At 42.7% G+C, this 12,530-nt stretch overlaps 1 protein-coding gene across 1 annotated transcript in view; it reads right to left on the reverse strand.

Annotated features, from left to right (window-relative positions):
* Nucleotides 1-11,104, reverse strand: part of RASGRF1 (Ras protein specific guanine nucleotide releasing factor 1) — a 131,533-nt gene extending 120,429 nt beyond the window's left edge. Inside the window, exon 1 of the mRNA XM_033919863.1 lies at nucleotides 10,829-11,104. Within this exon, the coding sequence (XP_033775754.1) occupies nucleotides 10,829-11,104 (276 nt within the window). The remainder of the gene's footprint in view (nucleotides 1-10,828) is intronic.
* Nucleotides 11,105-12,530: the final 1,426 nt, after the last annotated feature.

The following is a 12,530-nucleotide window of genomic DNA, read 5'->3' on the forward strand; positions in this document are numbered from 1 at the left end:
CACCTTAACATCGGAGGTACGGGACATGCAGCAATGTGTCAGTCATGCTGAAGACTTAGTACAGCAGCTCTCCCTAGAACAGGCGGTGCATAGTACTTTGCTGACGGCGCTTAAAGCCAAGATCAAGGACCTTGAGAACCGGTCCTGCCGGAACAATCTCCGGTTTATTGGTCTGCCCAAGTCTATTTCGGAGGGTGACCTGGGAGACTTTCTGGAACAGTGGCTGATGGATTCCCTCGCCCTTCCGCAAAAAGTGGGCCCCATGCACGTTGAATGGGAACACTTAAACATGTGCACACCCCTATACATGTGCATTCCCCTATACACTCCCAAAACCCATGACTCTCACTGGCTCCCAATACAAGCAAGAGTATACTTCAAATTCTACTGTCTACTATTCAAAGCTATTAACGGAGAAAGCCCAACCTACTGGAATAACCAACTAACTCAATCCTCCTCATCCAGGCACAGGAGAACCCACTAACTTTTCACACACCCACCATCCAAAAATGTCAAACGAAAAAAAACTATATGACAACCTTAGAGCCACCAAAGTAGTTAAACTGGACAGACAAATCACCATTCTGTTGTCATCGACCACAGACTACAAAACCTTCAAAAAAGATACTAAAACCCTACTCTTCAAAAATACATAAAACCTATCTAACATGACCAGTTCCTACCTAAATCCCACCTACCCACTCTACACCCTTAATATACTCTAATATGCTTCTAACTACCCAACTAATGCTAAAATGCCTCTATTTACCCAACACTTACCACCTTAAGATCTCAACAACTCTTTGGTAATTCTTATGTAACTCTTATGACATCTCTTATGCTATTCCTGTAAACTTTTATGTAATCCGCCTTGAACTGCAAGGTATTGGCGGACTAGAAATCACTAATGTAATGTAATGTAATATAAGTGGCTCCTGCAGCCATAAGGGCTATTGGGGTGGTAGATAAGTGGGTCTAGGGGATTCTAGAGGTGGTTTGGGGGGCTCACCGTAACCTATAAGGGAGCTGTAGGGAGGAGAAGACATGGCACCCTTTTTGTGAAGTTCACAGCAGTAAGGTACCCTACTATTTAGGTGCCATGTCTGGGTGTGCAGTCCATCACTTTGCAAATCCCTCCCACGTCCAACAAGGCTTGTTCTAGATGTTTTGGACTTGGATGAAAAGTTGGACAAAAATGTGGTATAAAGAAGGACGATTTAGTGGCTTGGACGATCAGATCGGCAGGATGTATAATTAGATGATTTTTGAAACAAAAAAAAAGTTGGACGTATAAGCTGTTTTTTACTTTGGACAGCTTGCGAGATGGATTTAAACGGACTTAGATGTCCCTTTTGATTATGTCCCTCTACATTTCTAGGCATTTAAACTAGAAGTTAGGGTGGCTTATTTATGAAAGACAATTATGGAGGCCATCCCCAACAAAAGACAAGATGTGATAGTAGTAAAGATATCAACTTGCTTCTTAGCAATGCAACAAGAAGCAAAACTAAATAAAAAACTATACAAAAAAGACTGCTTTTTGGAGCAACTGGTCCAGGAACTGAGAAGAAGGGGTGCTATTTTAGATTTGGTCCTTGGTGGAATGCAAGACGTAGTACGGGAGTTAACTGTGTTGGGTCCGCTAAGAAACAGTGATCATAACATGATCGACTTTGATTTGACTTTTAGAATTGCTCAGCTCTGGAACAGTCTCCCTTCCCCTCTCCGCAATTTGAGTCCACTTCTACCATTCCGTAATCGTCTGAAGACCTGGCTCTTCTCCAAAACGTAACCCCGTCCCGTTCCTGGCATTCTTACACCTAAACCTCTCTCCTCTCTTACTTATATAATTCCATTGGATTTCCGTTCCTTCCCTAACCATGTAAACCGTGCCGAGCTCCATCAGTGGAGATGATGCGGTATATAAATCCAAGATTTAGTTTAGTTTAGTTTAGTTTAGCTGATACTGGGAGCAACGACGCAAAAGAAATCTACTGTAGGGGCGATTAATTTTCTAAATGGCGACTATGATAAAATGAGAAAAATGGTTATAAAGAAGCTAAAAGGATTGGTTGCAAAGGTTAGAACTGTAAACCAAGCGTGGATGTTATTTAAAAATACCGTCGTGGAAGCCCAGACCAGATGTATTCCACATATCAGCAAAGGTCAAAAGAAGAGGAAACAAGAGCCGGTGTGGTTAAAAGGTGAAGTGAAAGAGGCTATTAGAGCCAAAAAAAAACATTCTTTAAAGAATGGAAAAAGGATCTAAATGAAGAAAATAAGAAGAAACACAAGCAATGGCAAGTTAGATGCAAAGCATTAATAAAGACAGCTAAGAAAGAATATGAAGAGAAACTTGCAAAAGAGACAAAAATTCATAGCAATTTTTTTAGGTATTTCAGAAGCAAAAAACCTGTGAGGAAATCTGTGGGACCATTGGATGATCAAGGAGTGAAAGGGGCACTCAGGGAGGATAAGGCCATAGCGGAAAAACTGAATTGGTCTTTACGGAAGAAGATGTAAGAGATCTACCTGAACCAGAAATGGTTTTCAAGAATGATGATGCAGAGGAACTGAAAGAAATCTTGGTGAATCTGGAAGATGTACTGAGCCAAATCGACAAGTTAAAAAGTGATAAATTGCCAGGATCGGATGGTATACATCCCAGGGTACTAAAAGAACTCAAAACATGAAATTGCTGACCTGTAACTTGTCGCTAAAATCGTCTGTAGTATCTAAAGATTGTAGGGTGGCCAATGTTATGCCGATTTTTAAAAATGACTCCAGGGGAGATCCGGGAAATTACAGACTGGTAAGCCTCACTTCGGTGCCGGGCAAAATGGTAGAAATGATTATAAAAAATAAAATTGTAGAACACGTAGACAAACATGATTTAATGAGACGGAGTCAGCATGGGTTCAGCCGAGGGAGATCTTGCCTCACAAATTGAAAATGTGAATAAACATGTGGATAAAAGTGAGACAGTTGATATAGTGTATCTAGATTTTCAGAAAGCTTTTGATAAAGCTCCTGAGAAAATTGAAGTGTCATGGGATAGGTGGCAAAGTTCAGTTGTGGATTAGGACTTGATTATTGGATAGAAAACAGAGGGTAGGGTTAAATGGTCATTTTTCTCAATGGAGGAGAGTAAACAGTGGAGTGCCGCAGGGGTCTGTACTGGGACTCGTGCTATTTAACTTATTTATAAATGATCTGGAAATTGAAACGACGAGTGAGGTGACTAAATTTGCAGATGACACTAAACTGTTCAAAGTTGTTGAAACGCATGTGGATTGTGAAAAATTGCAGGCAGACCTTAGGAAATTGGAAGACTGGGCATGCAAATGGCAGATGAATTGTAATGTAGGCAAATGCAAAGTGATTCACATTGGGAAGAATAACCTGAATCACAGTTACTGGATGCTAGGGTCCATCTTGAGGGTTAGCGCCCAAGAAAAGGATCTGGGTATCATTGTAGACAATACGATGAAACCTTCCACCCAATGTGTGGCAGCAGCTAAAAAAGCAAACAGGATGCTGGGAATTATTTAAAAAATGGATGGTTAACATGACTAAGAATGTCATAATGCCCCAGTATCGCACCATGGTGCGACCTCATCTGGAGTATTGTGTTCAGTTCTGATCTCCTTATCTCAAGAAAGATATAATGGCGCTAGAAAAGGTTCAAAGAAGAATGACCATGATGGTAAAGGGGATGGAACTCCTCGTATGAGGAAAGACCAAAACGGTTAGGGTTCTTCAGCTTGGAAAAGAGACGGCTTAGGGGAGATATGATTAAAGTCTACAAAATCCTTAGTGGAGTAGAACGGGTACAAGTGGATCGATTTTTCACTCTGTCAAAAATTACAAAGACTAGGGAACACTAAATGAAGTCACAGGGAAATACTTTTAAAACCAATAGGAGGAAATTTTTTCACTCAGAGAATAGTTAAGCTCTGGAACACGTTGCCAGAAGATGTAGTAAGATTGGATAGCGTAGCTGGTTTTAAGAAAGGTTTGAACAGGAAAGTTGTGTCTGCCGAATTAGAAAGAAGTAGGGAGATTGTGGATGCCTTTCAAGATGCTCTGCTTAGAGAAATGGTGATGGAACCCATGAGGGAAAAAGCGATACTGGTTCTGGTATTCACAAATGGGGAGAGTATCTCTAATGTTCGACTGGGTGCCCACCTGGGAAGTACAAGATTTCAAACATATAGACTTTAGTAAAATGGGATAGTACCTGAAGGAAGAGCTGTTAAGAATAGAAGACATAAGAGAAGTGGAAAATCAGTGGTTGAAGCTGAAAGGTGCAATAAAAATGGTTACTGACCTTTATGTGAAAAAAAAATAAATAAAAGCAAGAGAAAAAAGAAACCAATATGGTTCTCTAAATTAGTGGCGGAGAAAATAAAGGCAAAAGATTTGGCATTTGTGAAAATTAAAAAACTCAAGAGGTGTACAGAAAGGACTATCAGGTGAAACTGAAAGAAGCCAAGAGAGAGATACGACTAGTGAAAGCGCAAGGAGAACAAATGGATAAAAATGTAAAAAAGGGAGACAATATTTTTTCAGATATATTAGTGAAAGGAGGAAGTTGAAAAATGGAATTGCAAGACTAAAAGTTGCTATGAACCAACATGTGAAGAGTGATGAGGAAAAAGCACACATGCTAAACAAATACAGAAGAAAATTCTGGAGAAGGAACAAGGTTATCTGGCAAAAATACACACGAGAATGGAGTAGAAACTGCACTGTTCATGAAAGAAAGCGTTTATGAACAACTTGAAAAATTGAAAGTGGACAAAGCAATGGGACTGGATGAGATCCATCCCAGGGTATTGAGGGAGCTCAGAAAGGTTCTGGCGGGTCCTACTAAAGATTTGTTCAACAAGTCTCTGGAGACAGGGGTGGTTCCTGGGGATTGGAGAAGAGCGGATGCGGTGCCAGATGAAGCAGGAAACTACAGTAATACAATAAATCAATTTCTAGACTGCATAACCAGGTTCAATGCGCTTTACAAAGAGATGTCTGAATTCAAGAAAGCCTGGGATAGGCAAGTGGGATCTCTTAGAGAGAGGAAGAGATAATGATTACTGCGGATGGGCAGATTGGATGGGCCATTTGGCCTTTATCTGCCATCATGTTTCTATGTTTCTAAAATAGCAGATGATGTTTTTAATGTGAGCAAGTGCAAAGTGATGCATGTGGGAAAGAGGAACCCAAACTATAGCTATGTGATGCTGGGTTCTGTGTTAGGAGTCACTGCCCAGGAAAAGGATCTAGGTGTCATTGTTGAGGATACGTTGAAACCCTCAGCTCAATGTGCGGCGGCTGCTAAGGAAGCAAATGGAATGTTAGGAATTATCAGGAAAGGAATGAAAACAAAGATGAAAATGTTATAATGCCCTTCTATTGCTCTATGGTACAGCTGCACCTCGAATACTGTGTGCAGTTCTGTTCGTTGTATCTCATAAAAGATATAGAGGAATTAGAAAAGGTACAGAGAATGGCAACAAAAATTATAAAAGGGATGGGAAGACTTCTTTCTCTATGAGGAAAGGCTAAAGTGGCTAGGGCTCTTCAGCTTGGAGATGAGAAGGCTCAGGGGTGATGTGATAGAGGTCTATAAAATACTGAGTGGAGTGGAAAGGGTAGCTGTGAATTGCTTGTTCACTCTTTCCAAAAATACTAGGATTAGGGGGACATGCGATGAAGCTACTAAGTAGTAGATTTAAAACAAACTGGAGAAAATATTTCTTCACTCAATGTCAAAATTAAACTCTGGAATTCCTTGCTGGAGAATGTGGTGAAATCAGTTAGCTTAGCAGGGTTTAAAAAAAGGTTTGGCTAACTTCCTAAAAGGGAACTCCATAGGCCATTATTGAGATGGCTTGGGGAAATCCACTGCTTATTCCTAGGATAGGCAGCATAAAATCTGTTTTACTACTTGGGACCTGGGTTGGCCACTGTTGGAAACAGGATAGTGGGCTTAATGGACCCAGTATGGCGATTCTTATGTCCTTATGTGTCTGTGTAGAGTGTGTACAGAGAGAGCAGCTGTGGAGATCAGAAACGCAATGTTTCCATAGCTCTATATTGTCTGCTTACGGGAACTAACTGGGGCTTTAGGAATGGTTATCTTTTATTTGCTATAACCCTTTTCCTCCGTAGATATCAAAGTGGTTTACAATACATTGAACAGGAAGCAGCTGCTCTAAGTAATTTCCTTCGGGAAGGGGTAAAACACAGACCTGGCGGACCTCACGGATCTAAACCCGCTCATCCTTAAAAATCTCAGGTCCGTGCCGCTTGTACTTAGTTTCTGGCTCTGACAGACCTTGGTGACAATTTAGCGCTGCATAGGGAAGGAAAAGTATTAGGATCTAAAAAGTATTAGCGCTAAAATGTCACCGAGGTCTGTCAGAGCTGGAGCGGCTCTAAAACGAATCCTTTAAACTGGTTTCCTGCAGCCCCAGTAAATTTAAAAATCTGAGGTCCGCGGCTCTGACAGACCTCAATGACATTGTAGCGCTGACGGATCCTAATACTTTTCCTTCCCTATGCAGCGCCAAATTGTCACCGAGGTCTGTCAGAGCCAGAAACTAAGTACAAGCGGCACGGGGACGTGTGGGTTTAGATCCGTGAGGTCCGCGTTTTACCCCTTCCCATTTCCTTCTCTGGACTGGTGGGCTCACAGTCTAACTACGGTACCTGGTCATGTGTGGCACTTTTTTCTGCTCATACATTTGTCCTGGGTATAAATATTGTGACTAGTTTTGTGTGATAGAAGTATGGCATCTGTGCCACACAAATGGCACAATACAGCACAAAGTTGGAGGAATAACCCCTTGGAACAGGTAGAAACTTCAGTAGCAGCTCTAAATGACAGCTGGACACAGATCAATAGCTTGCAAGCAGGTTCTTCAGGGGATTTGCTCCACCCCCTAAAGGCCCTGATGGCACTGGTCTGAATTAGATTGGTCAAGCAGGTAACAGGTAGATGCTGTTCAGCCAATCAAATTCAGATCAGTACTTTCAGGGGGTTTGGAGAATCCCCAGCCCAAGAGCCCTGCTTTTTTTTTTTTTTGGGGGGGGGGTTACTTTTGTTTTGATGCAGTTTGACTGGTTGAGCAGGCTGCCTACTCAACAAATCAAACTGCATCAAGGAAAAAGTAACCCCCCCCCAAAAAGTAGGGCAGTATAATAGCTGGGGAGTCACTGAATCCCCTGAAAGCTCTCCCCGTCCCCACACGTCACTGACGCATATGTTACTTTAGAAAATAGGGACAACAAATTCTGCCCCCCCCCTCCCTTATGAACTCACCTTCTAAGAGGTACATACGAGTACATACAGTTCTCTCTGCTGGATTCTCAAAAAGAAAATATGTGGATGCACAAAAAAATACCCCACAGGAAACGGCTTTTACACTCATACCTGCTCCTGAGGTTGCACAATTTATTTCTAGGCTAATCTAGCACAAATGCTTCACTTTTCAAGTATGTAAATAAGTACAAAGCTGTCATACTTCCAACTTTAGAAATGCCTCCCCAGACAGTGAGAAAAGTAGGTGATTTTACAAAGCCCTGTTTAATACATTTGAAAATTGGTCTCCTATAGTGCAGGCAATCTTTAGACAGTTCACAAATGCAAGAATTATGTTTCAAAATTCTCCTCAAAGGGTGGACAATCTTTAGACAATGAGGTCAATATTCAGCCAGCAGAGCTCAGGGTGGTGCTTTCTCTTCCGTATTATGCCTGGAAATTCAGTATCAGCCATGGCTGGGTTTGCACTTAGCCTGCCGTGGGGCATCGCATGGAGGTAGGATTGACTGTTAAGTGGTCCCAATGTAATTGTGTTATAATATGTATAATCATTACATTTGTATTATGCATCCTTCGATCTTGTTGTATGCTTTTTGCTTTATCACAAAACCAATAAAATTTTTGAACTGAAAAAGTGGTCCTAAGTGCTCAATATCACACTTAACCACCAAGTGCCGATTCCACCAGAACACCTCTAAAAAAGCCAGTCTTGATATACGCGTTAACCAATTAAATACCAGTGAAAATGACTAGTTAGCCTGAACAGGCAATTTAACGGCTTTGAATATTGATCTATATGCTTTTTAGCTGCAGAAATATTCTTTCTAGGGGCCAAAGTCTATCCAAGCTGTGCCGGATAATTTGGAGGGTCATAGCGCAGTCCAGCCGTTCCTGAAGAAGGGGGTGTGCACCCCCGAAACGGAGTCCCGTCGGACGAATCAATATCTCTGCTGGCTGTTCGTTTCCACGGAGAAGCTAAGTACTTCCTGTTGGCATTTTTTTGCTTTGCTGGATTTGGATGTTTGATACTTTGGCCCCCTGGACAACGGGTAGAGACAATTGCTGTTAATGGTAGAGTGTGTTTTTTTGATTAATTTATATCTTTTTTCACACTGAGCACTGTTGGGTGCACTTTATTATAAAAATAACACGGAGTTGAGCCCGGGGATGTTTCACAGTTAACACCCTTCTGGGTGTAAGCCAAGTGACAGCCTGTACCGCTGGAAGTTCCAGTGGGTGGCTGTGTGACTGAGGTCTCTCCTGCGTATACAACACATAAATTATTGGTAGTTTCGCTTGTGTCACTCTACCGGTTCCGCTCTTGTCTCTCCCCCTTGTCTGGTTCTAGTTCTTGGGGTTTGGGAGGTTTTTGCTTTTTTTGTTGACTTATTTGCCTCCCAAGCATTTTCGGGTTTTTGTGATGCACTGTACATATTGACATTTAATAGATGGTCCCTGCTCAGAAGAGATTGAAATCTAACTTGGACAGACAGACATGACATATAGGGTCAAGGATGCAGAACCCAAGGTGAGAGAGGAATCACTCAACCCTTCTTTGCCAAAGCACCATAGCTGGATTGTGAGGCCACCAAGACAAATAGGGAAAATGCTTAGAGTACCTGACTATTATTCAATGTAAAAAAAACCTTGGTTAAATAAAGCCCAATGATAAGATCCTTTTGAAAGCAATGAAATGAATTATTTTGGATATACTCCTACTAAACATGTGTAAGTGGAAAAGCAACAGAAATGGTATGAGAAGAGACTAAAGGAGGGAGATATAGACATTATAGGGAAATTTTAAAATTGGTGCCCTAACGACGCCTAAGTTAATTTAAAAATGCCGTTAGAAATGGGAAAAATCGGCGAGGTTGAATCAAAGGTGCTTTAGACCGCTGAATGCCAAATTAGGCATAGCCAACACCAGAAGTGGCCTATGTAGGTCTGTAAAACCCTGGCCTACAATTCTGGCACCTATCTTTCCCACAGGTGTGGTTCTGGAACCAGTGCTAATGCATGTTTTACATATGATCAGTGGCCACAGAAAAGTCTTAATGAACAGAGAAGGGACATAAAATTTCCCTCTAGAAGTGACAAAATTCAAGAGGGCATGATAAACACAGAGGATCACAGCAAAACTGAAATGATTTTCACAGTTCAAAAAGGGCTTGGAGTGGCAGATACATGCAGGGAGTGGCAGGAAGGACTAGATGGGCCCAGCAAAGTGATTTTGTGAATGCTTCTAAGCTGTATCACTCCTGTCCCTTGGGTTGATCCGGATTATGAGAAACTCATTTGAAATACATTTCCGTGTGTCAAAGGTCTTTGCCCATAAGGTCTCTCTTGACCTTTACATGTTTTCCTGTGCTGGGGCCTGAGATGGTTAATTCTATATTAAGCAAGAGCATTCTGTTCCTGAGAAGGAGGAGCACCGTTTATTTCTAGTTGCCTTCTCTCTCCCCTGTACATGAAAATGTGCTACTAGAAGCCACCAGGTGTCCAGTGGACTAGAAGCTTGACTTGGATTCTCCTGGGACACTCCCTTCACCCCCTTGTCCATCTGCAGTAGCAGCTGCCTAATTAAATAGGGTTGATTACCCATAACATAGGAAAAAATGTTCTCCAGATAGCCCTAATTTAACTGTAATTAATTAAGGAGCCCTTACAGATTCTGTAGTGCAGACAGGAATTGTCTTCCATTTGGTGCAGTTTGCAGCACGCCCCCAGCTTACTGATGAGAAGAAAGCGACTAGTTTAGCTCTTGCTGCAGGATTCAGGCAGTGTAGCTAGCTAAACAAGTCACTTACACCAGTCTTTGAAATCACCCTTTTATAGATCTTCGCATGCTTTTCGTCAATTTTGTGGGAACTATTTTTAAACACATGAACAAGCTCTTATGTAATATCTGTGCCATAAAATGACAAGTGAAGATTTACAACTGCCCCCAATGAGAATTTACCAATTATTGTTCATCTGGAGAGGAGGAGGATGGTGAACAATTTGGTGCAAATACATATTCCTAATACATTTTCACCAGTTAATTAGGCAAATAGGAACCAAACAGAAAACAACTCAGCGTTATGGTGTCGTCAAAAGGCCCCTTTCCTTCTCAAAAAATGGCTTTGGAGTGGCAGGTAAGTTAGCCCTGGGAGATCAGAGGAATGCAGCAGAGGAAGAATATCAGAACAAGTTGCCAATTAGTAATACAGCTTTCTACCTCCCAAATGCACAGATCCCAGCGAGAGACCACTCCCCCTCCTTCCCCCCCAAAGTAACTTACAATCAGCCCCCTCCCTGGACAAACCTCGCAGCAGATTACCCCCACCCCCTCCCCTCACACTTCATGTACGAGCAGAGAGAGTTGGATTTGAACTCTCAACTTTCTCCAGGTTGCTGCTTGCATCTCCCCAGACACTGCAGCAGGGGCAACCGTTATGCTGGCAGCTCCTTTTGCATCTCCCCCCCTCCCCTCCCCTCCCTCATTTCGGCTGCTTCTTCCTTTACCTGTTTCTCCAGAGATTCCTTAGAGGAAAGGGAAGGCTTGGGCGATGGTGCTCGGTCACAGACACAACCTTCCAACAAATACAATCCTGAAGGTCTGGAACTGGAATCAGTCTCGAAATAGAAGAGCAGATTCTGCAGTAAAGTAAACCACTTGCTGTGCCATTTTGTATTGTCTGAGCTCTTCTTGCTCAGATACCCTTTTCTTGTCCCATCTTTCCTTGCCAAGAGGCCCAAGTAGGTAACATGGCCATCATTCAGTCGTATTCCTTTCTGCATTTTTTGTTAGGGAGGAAACGGTTCCTTTCTCTTTACATTTTGCTCAGTAAGAGAATCTGACGGGAAAGGGTTTGAAGAACAGCAGCTACACTCTCTCCCACCACAATCAGATCCCCACTCCAGTGGCTTCAGTTTCCAGAACCAGCTGTTCCATTAGGAGCGCGACCATTTCCCCTGAAACATCCCCTGATGCTTTCCCCTTCTTCTGGAGAACCTAAGCGCTTCCGGAGGTTGGTAGCCAGTAAAACAAACGTCATGTGATAGTTCCCGAAAAGAGCCAATTTCAGTACCATGGACAGAGGCGCTAGCGATCCCTCCCGCAAGGCAAAGCCTGGCCAGTCTGGGGAGGGGTTTTCAGAACCGCGGACAGAGGCGCTAACGATCCCTCCCGCAAGGCAAAGCCTGGCCAGTCTGGGGAGGGGTTTTCAGAACCGCGGACAGAGGCGCTAACGATCCCTCCCGCAAGGCAAAGCCTCGCCAGTCTGGGAAGGGGGTTTCAGAACCGCGGACAGAGGCGCTAACGATCCCTCCCTCAAGGCAAAGCCTCGCCAGTCTGGGAAGGGGGTTTCAGAACCGCGGACAGAGGCGCTAACGATCCCTCCCTCAAGGCAAAGCCTCGCCAGCCTGGGGAGGGGTGTTCAGTACCAGGGTCAGAGGCGCTAACGATCCCTCCCGCAAGGCAAAGAAAGCCCGGCCAGTCTGGGAAGGGGGCAGCTTCCGACACCTCAGCACTTCCAGTCCTACAAGATATTTATTTGTCACATGGCTTGATCCTAACGCTATCTTCGGAAAAGACCCCTGGGTTTTGTCAAGTAGCATTCCACTTTGAAATAGTCTTGCTCTAGACACGTTCGTGCAGTTGAAAGGGAGGAATCCAAAGAAAGACAGCTTACATTTCTTAAAACGTTCAAATGCCCGACAAGGTACTTGAACCTGACTGGGGGATGATGAAAGATTTTTCCTTCCATACTTCCTGGGCAATTAAATCATCTAATCCCCTTCCATTTCCTTTCTTTCTTGTTAAAATAAAAAAGCACATCTCTACTTTAAAATGATCCCAGACTTTAGGTATGTGGAAGGGGACATAGACTATTTTTGAAACGTTTGCCAGATTTGCAATAATAAGTATCTCCATCATATATTTAGACCCTTTTCACTTAACTAAGGGAGTTTGTCAAGTAAACGTTATCATTTCCTTGTAAATAATAATATTAAACATTTTCTTCCTATAATCTGTCTCCTTAACTTGTTTAAGAGGGAATCCAGTTATTGTCAGCATTACTAGGTATGTAGGCTTTTCAGCTGGTCCAGTAGCTGAGGCCTTATTCCTTCCTCAAATCCAATGAAGTTACTGTATAATCTGGTGGGGAAATCAATCCTTAAGAATATATCAGATTACCTCTTCCTTTTAGTTGGACTCCAGTTT

Source organism: Geotrypetes seraphini, chromosome 14, assembly GCF_902459505.1.
Source record: "Geotrypetes seraphini chromosome 14, aGeoSer1.1, whole genome shotgun sequence".
Classification (NCBI taxonomy): domain Eukaryota; kingdom Metazoa; phylum Chordata; class Amphibia; order Gymnophiona; family Dermophiidae; genus Geotrypetes; species Geotrypetes seraphini.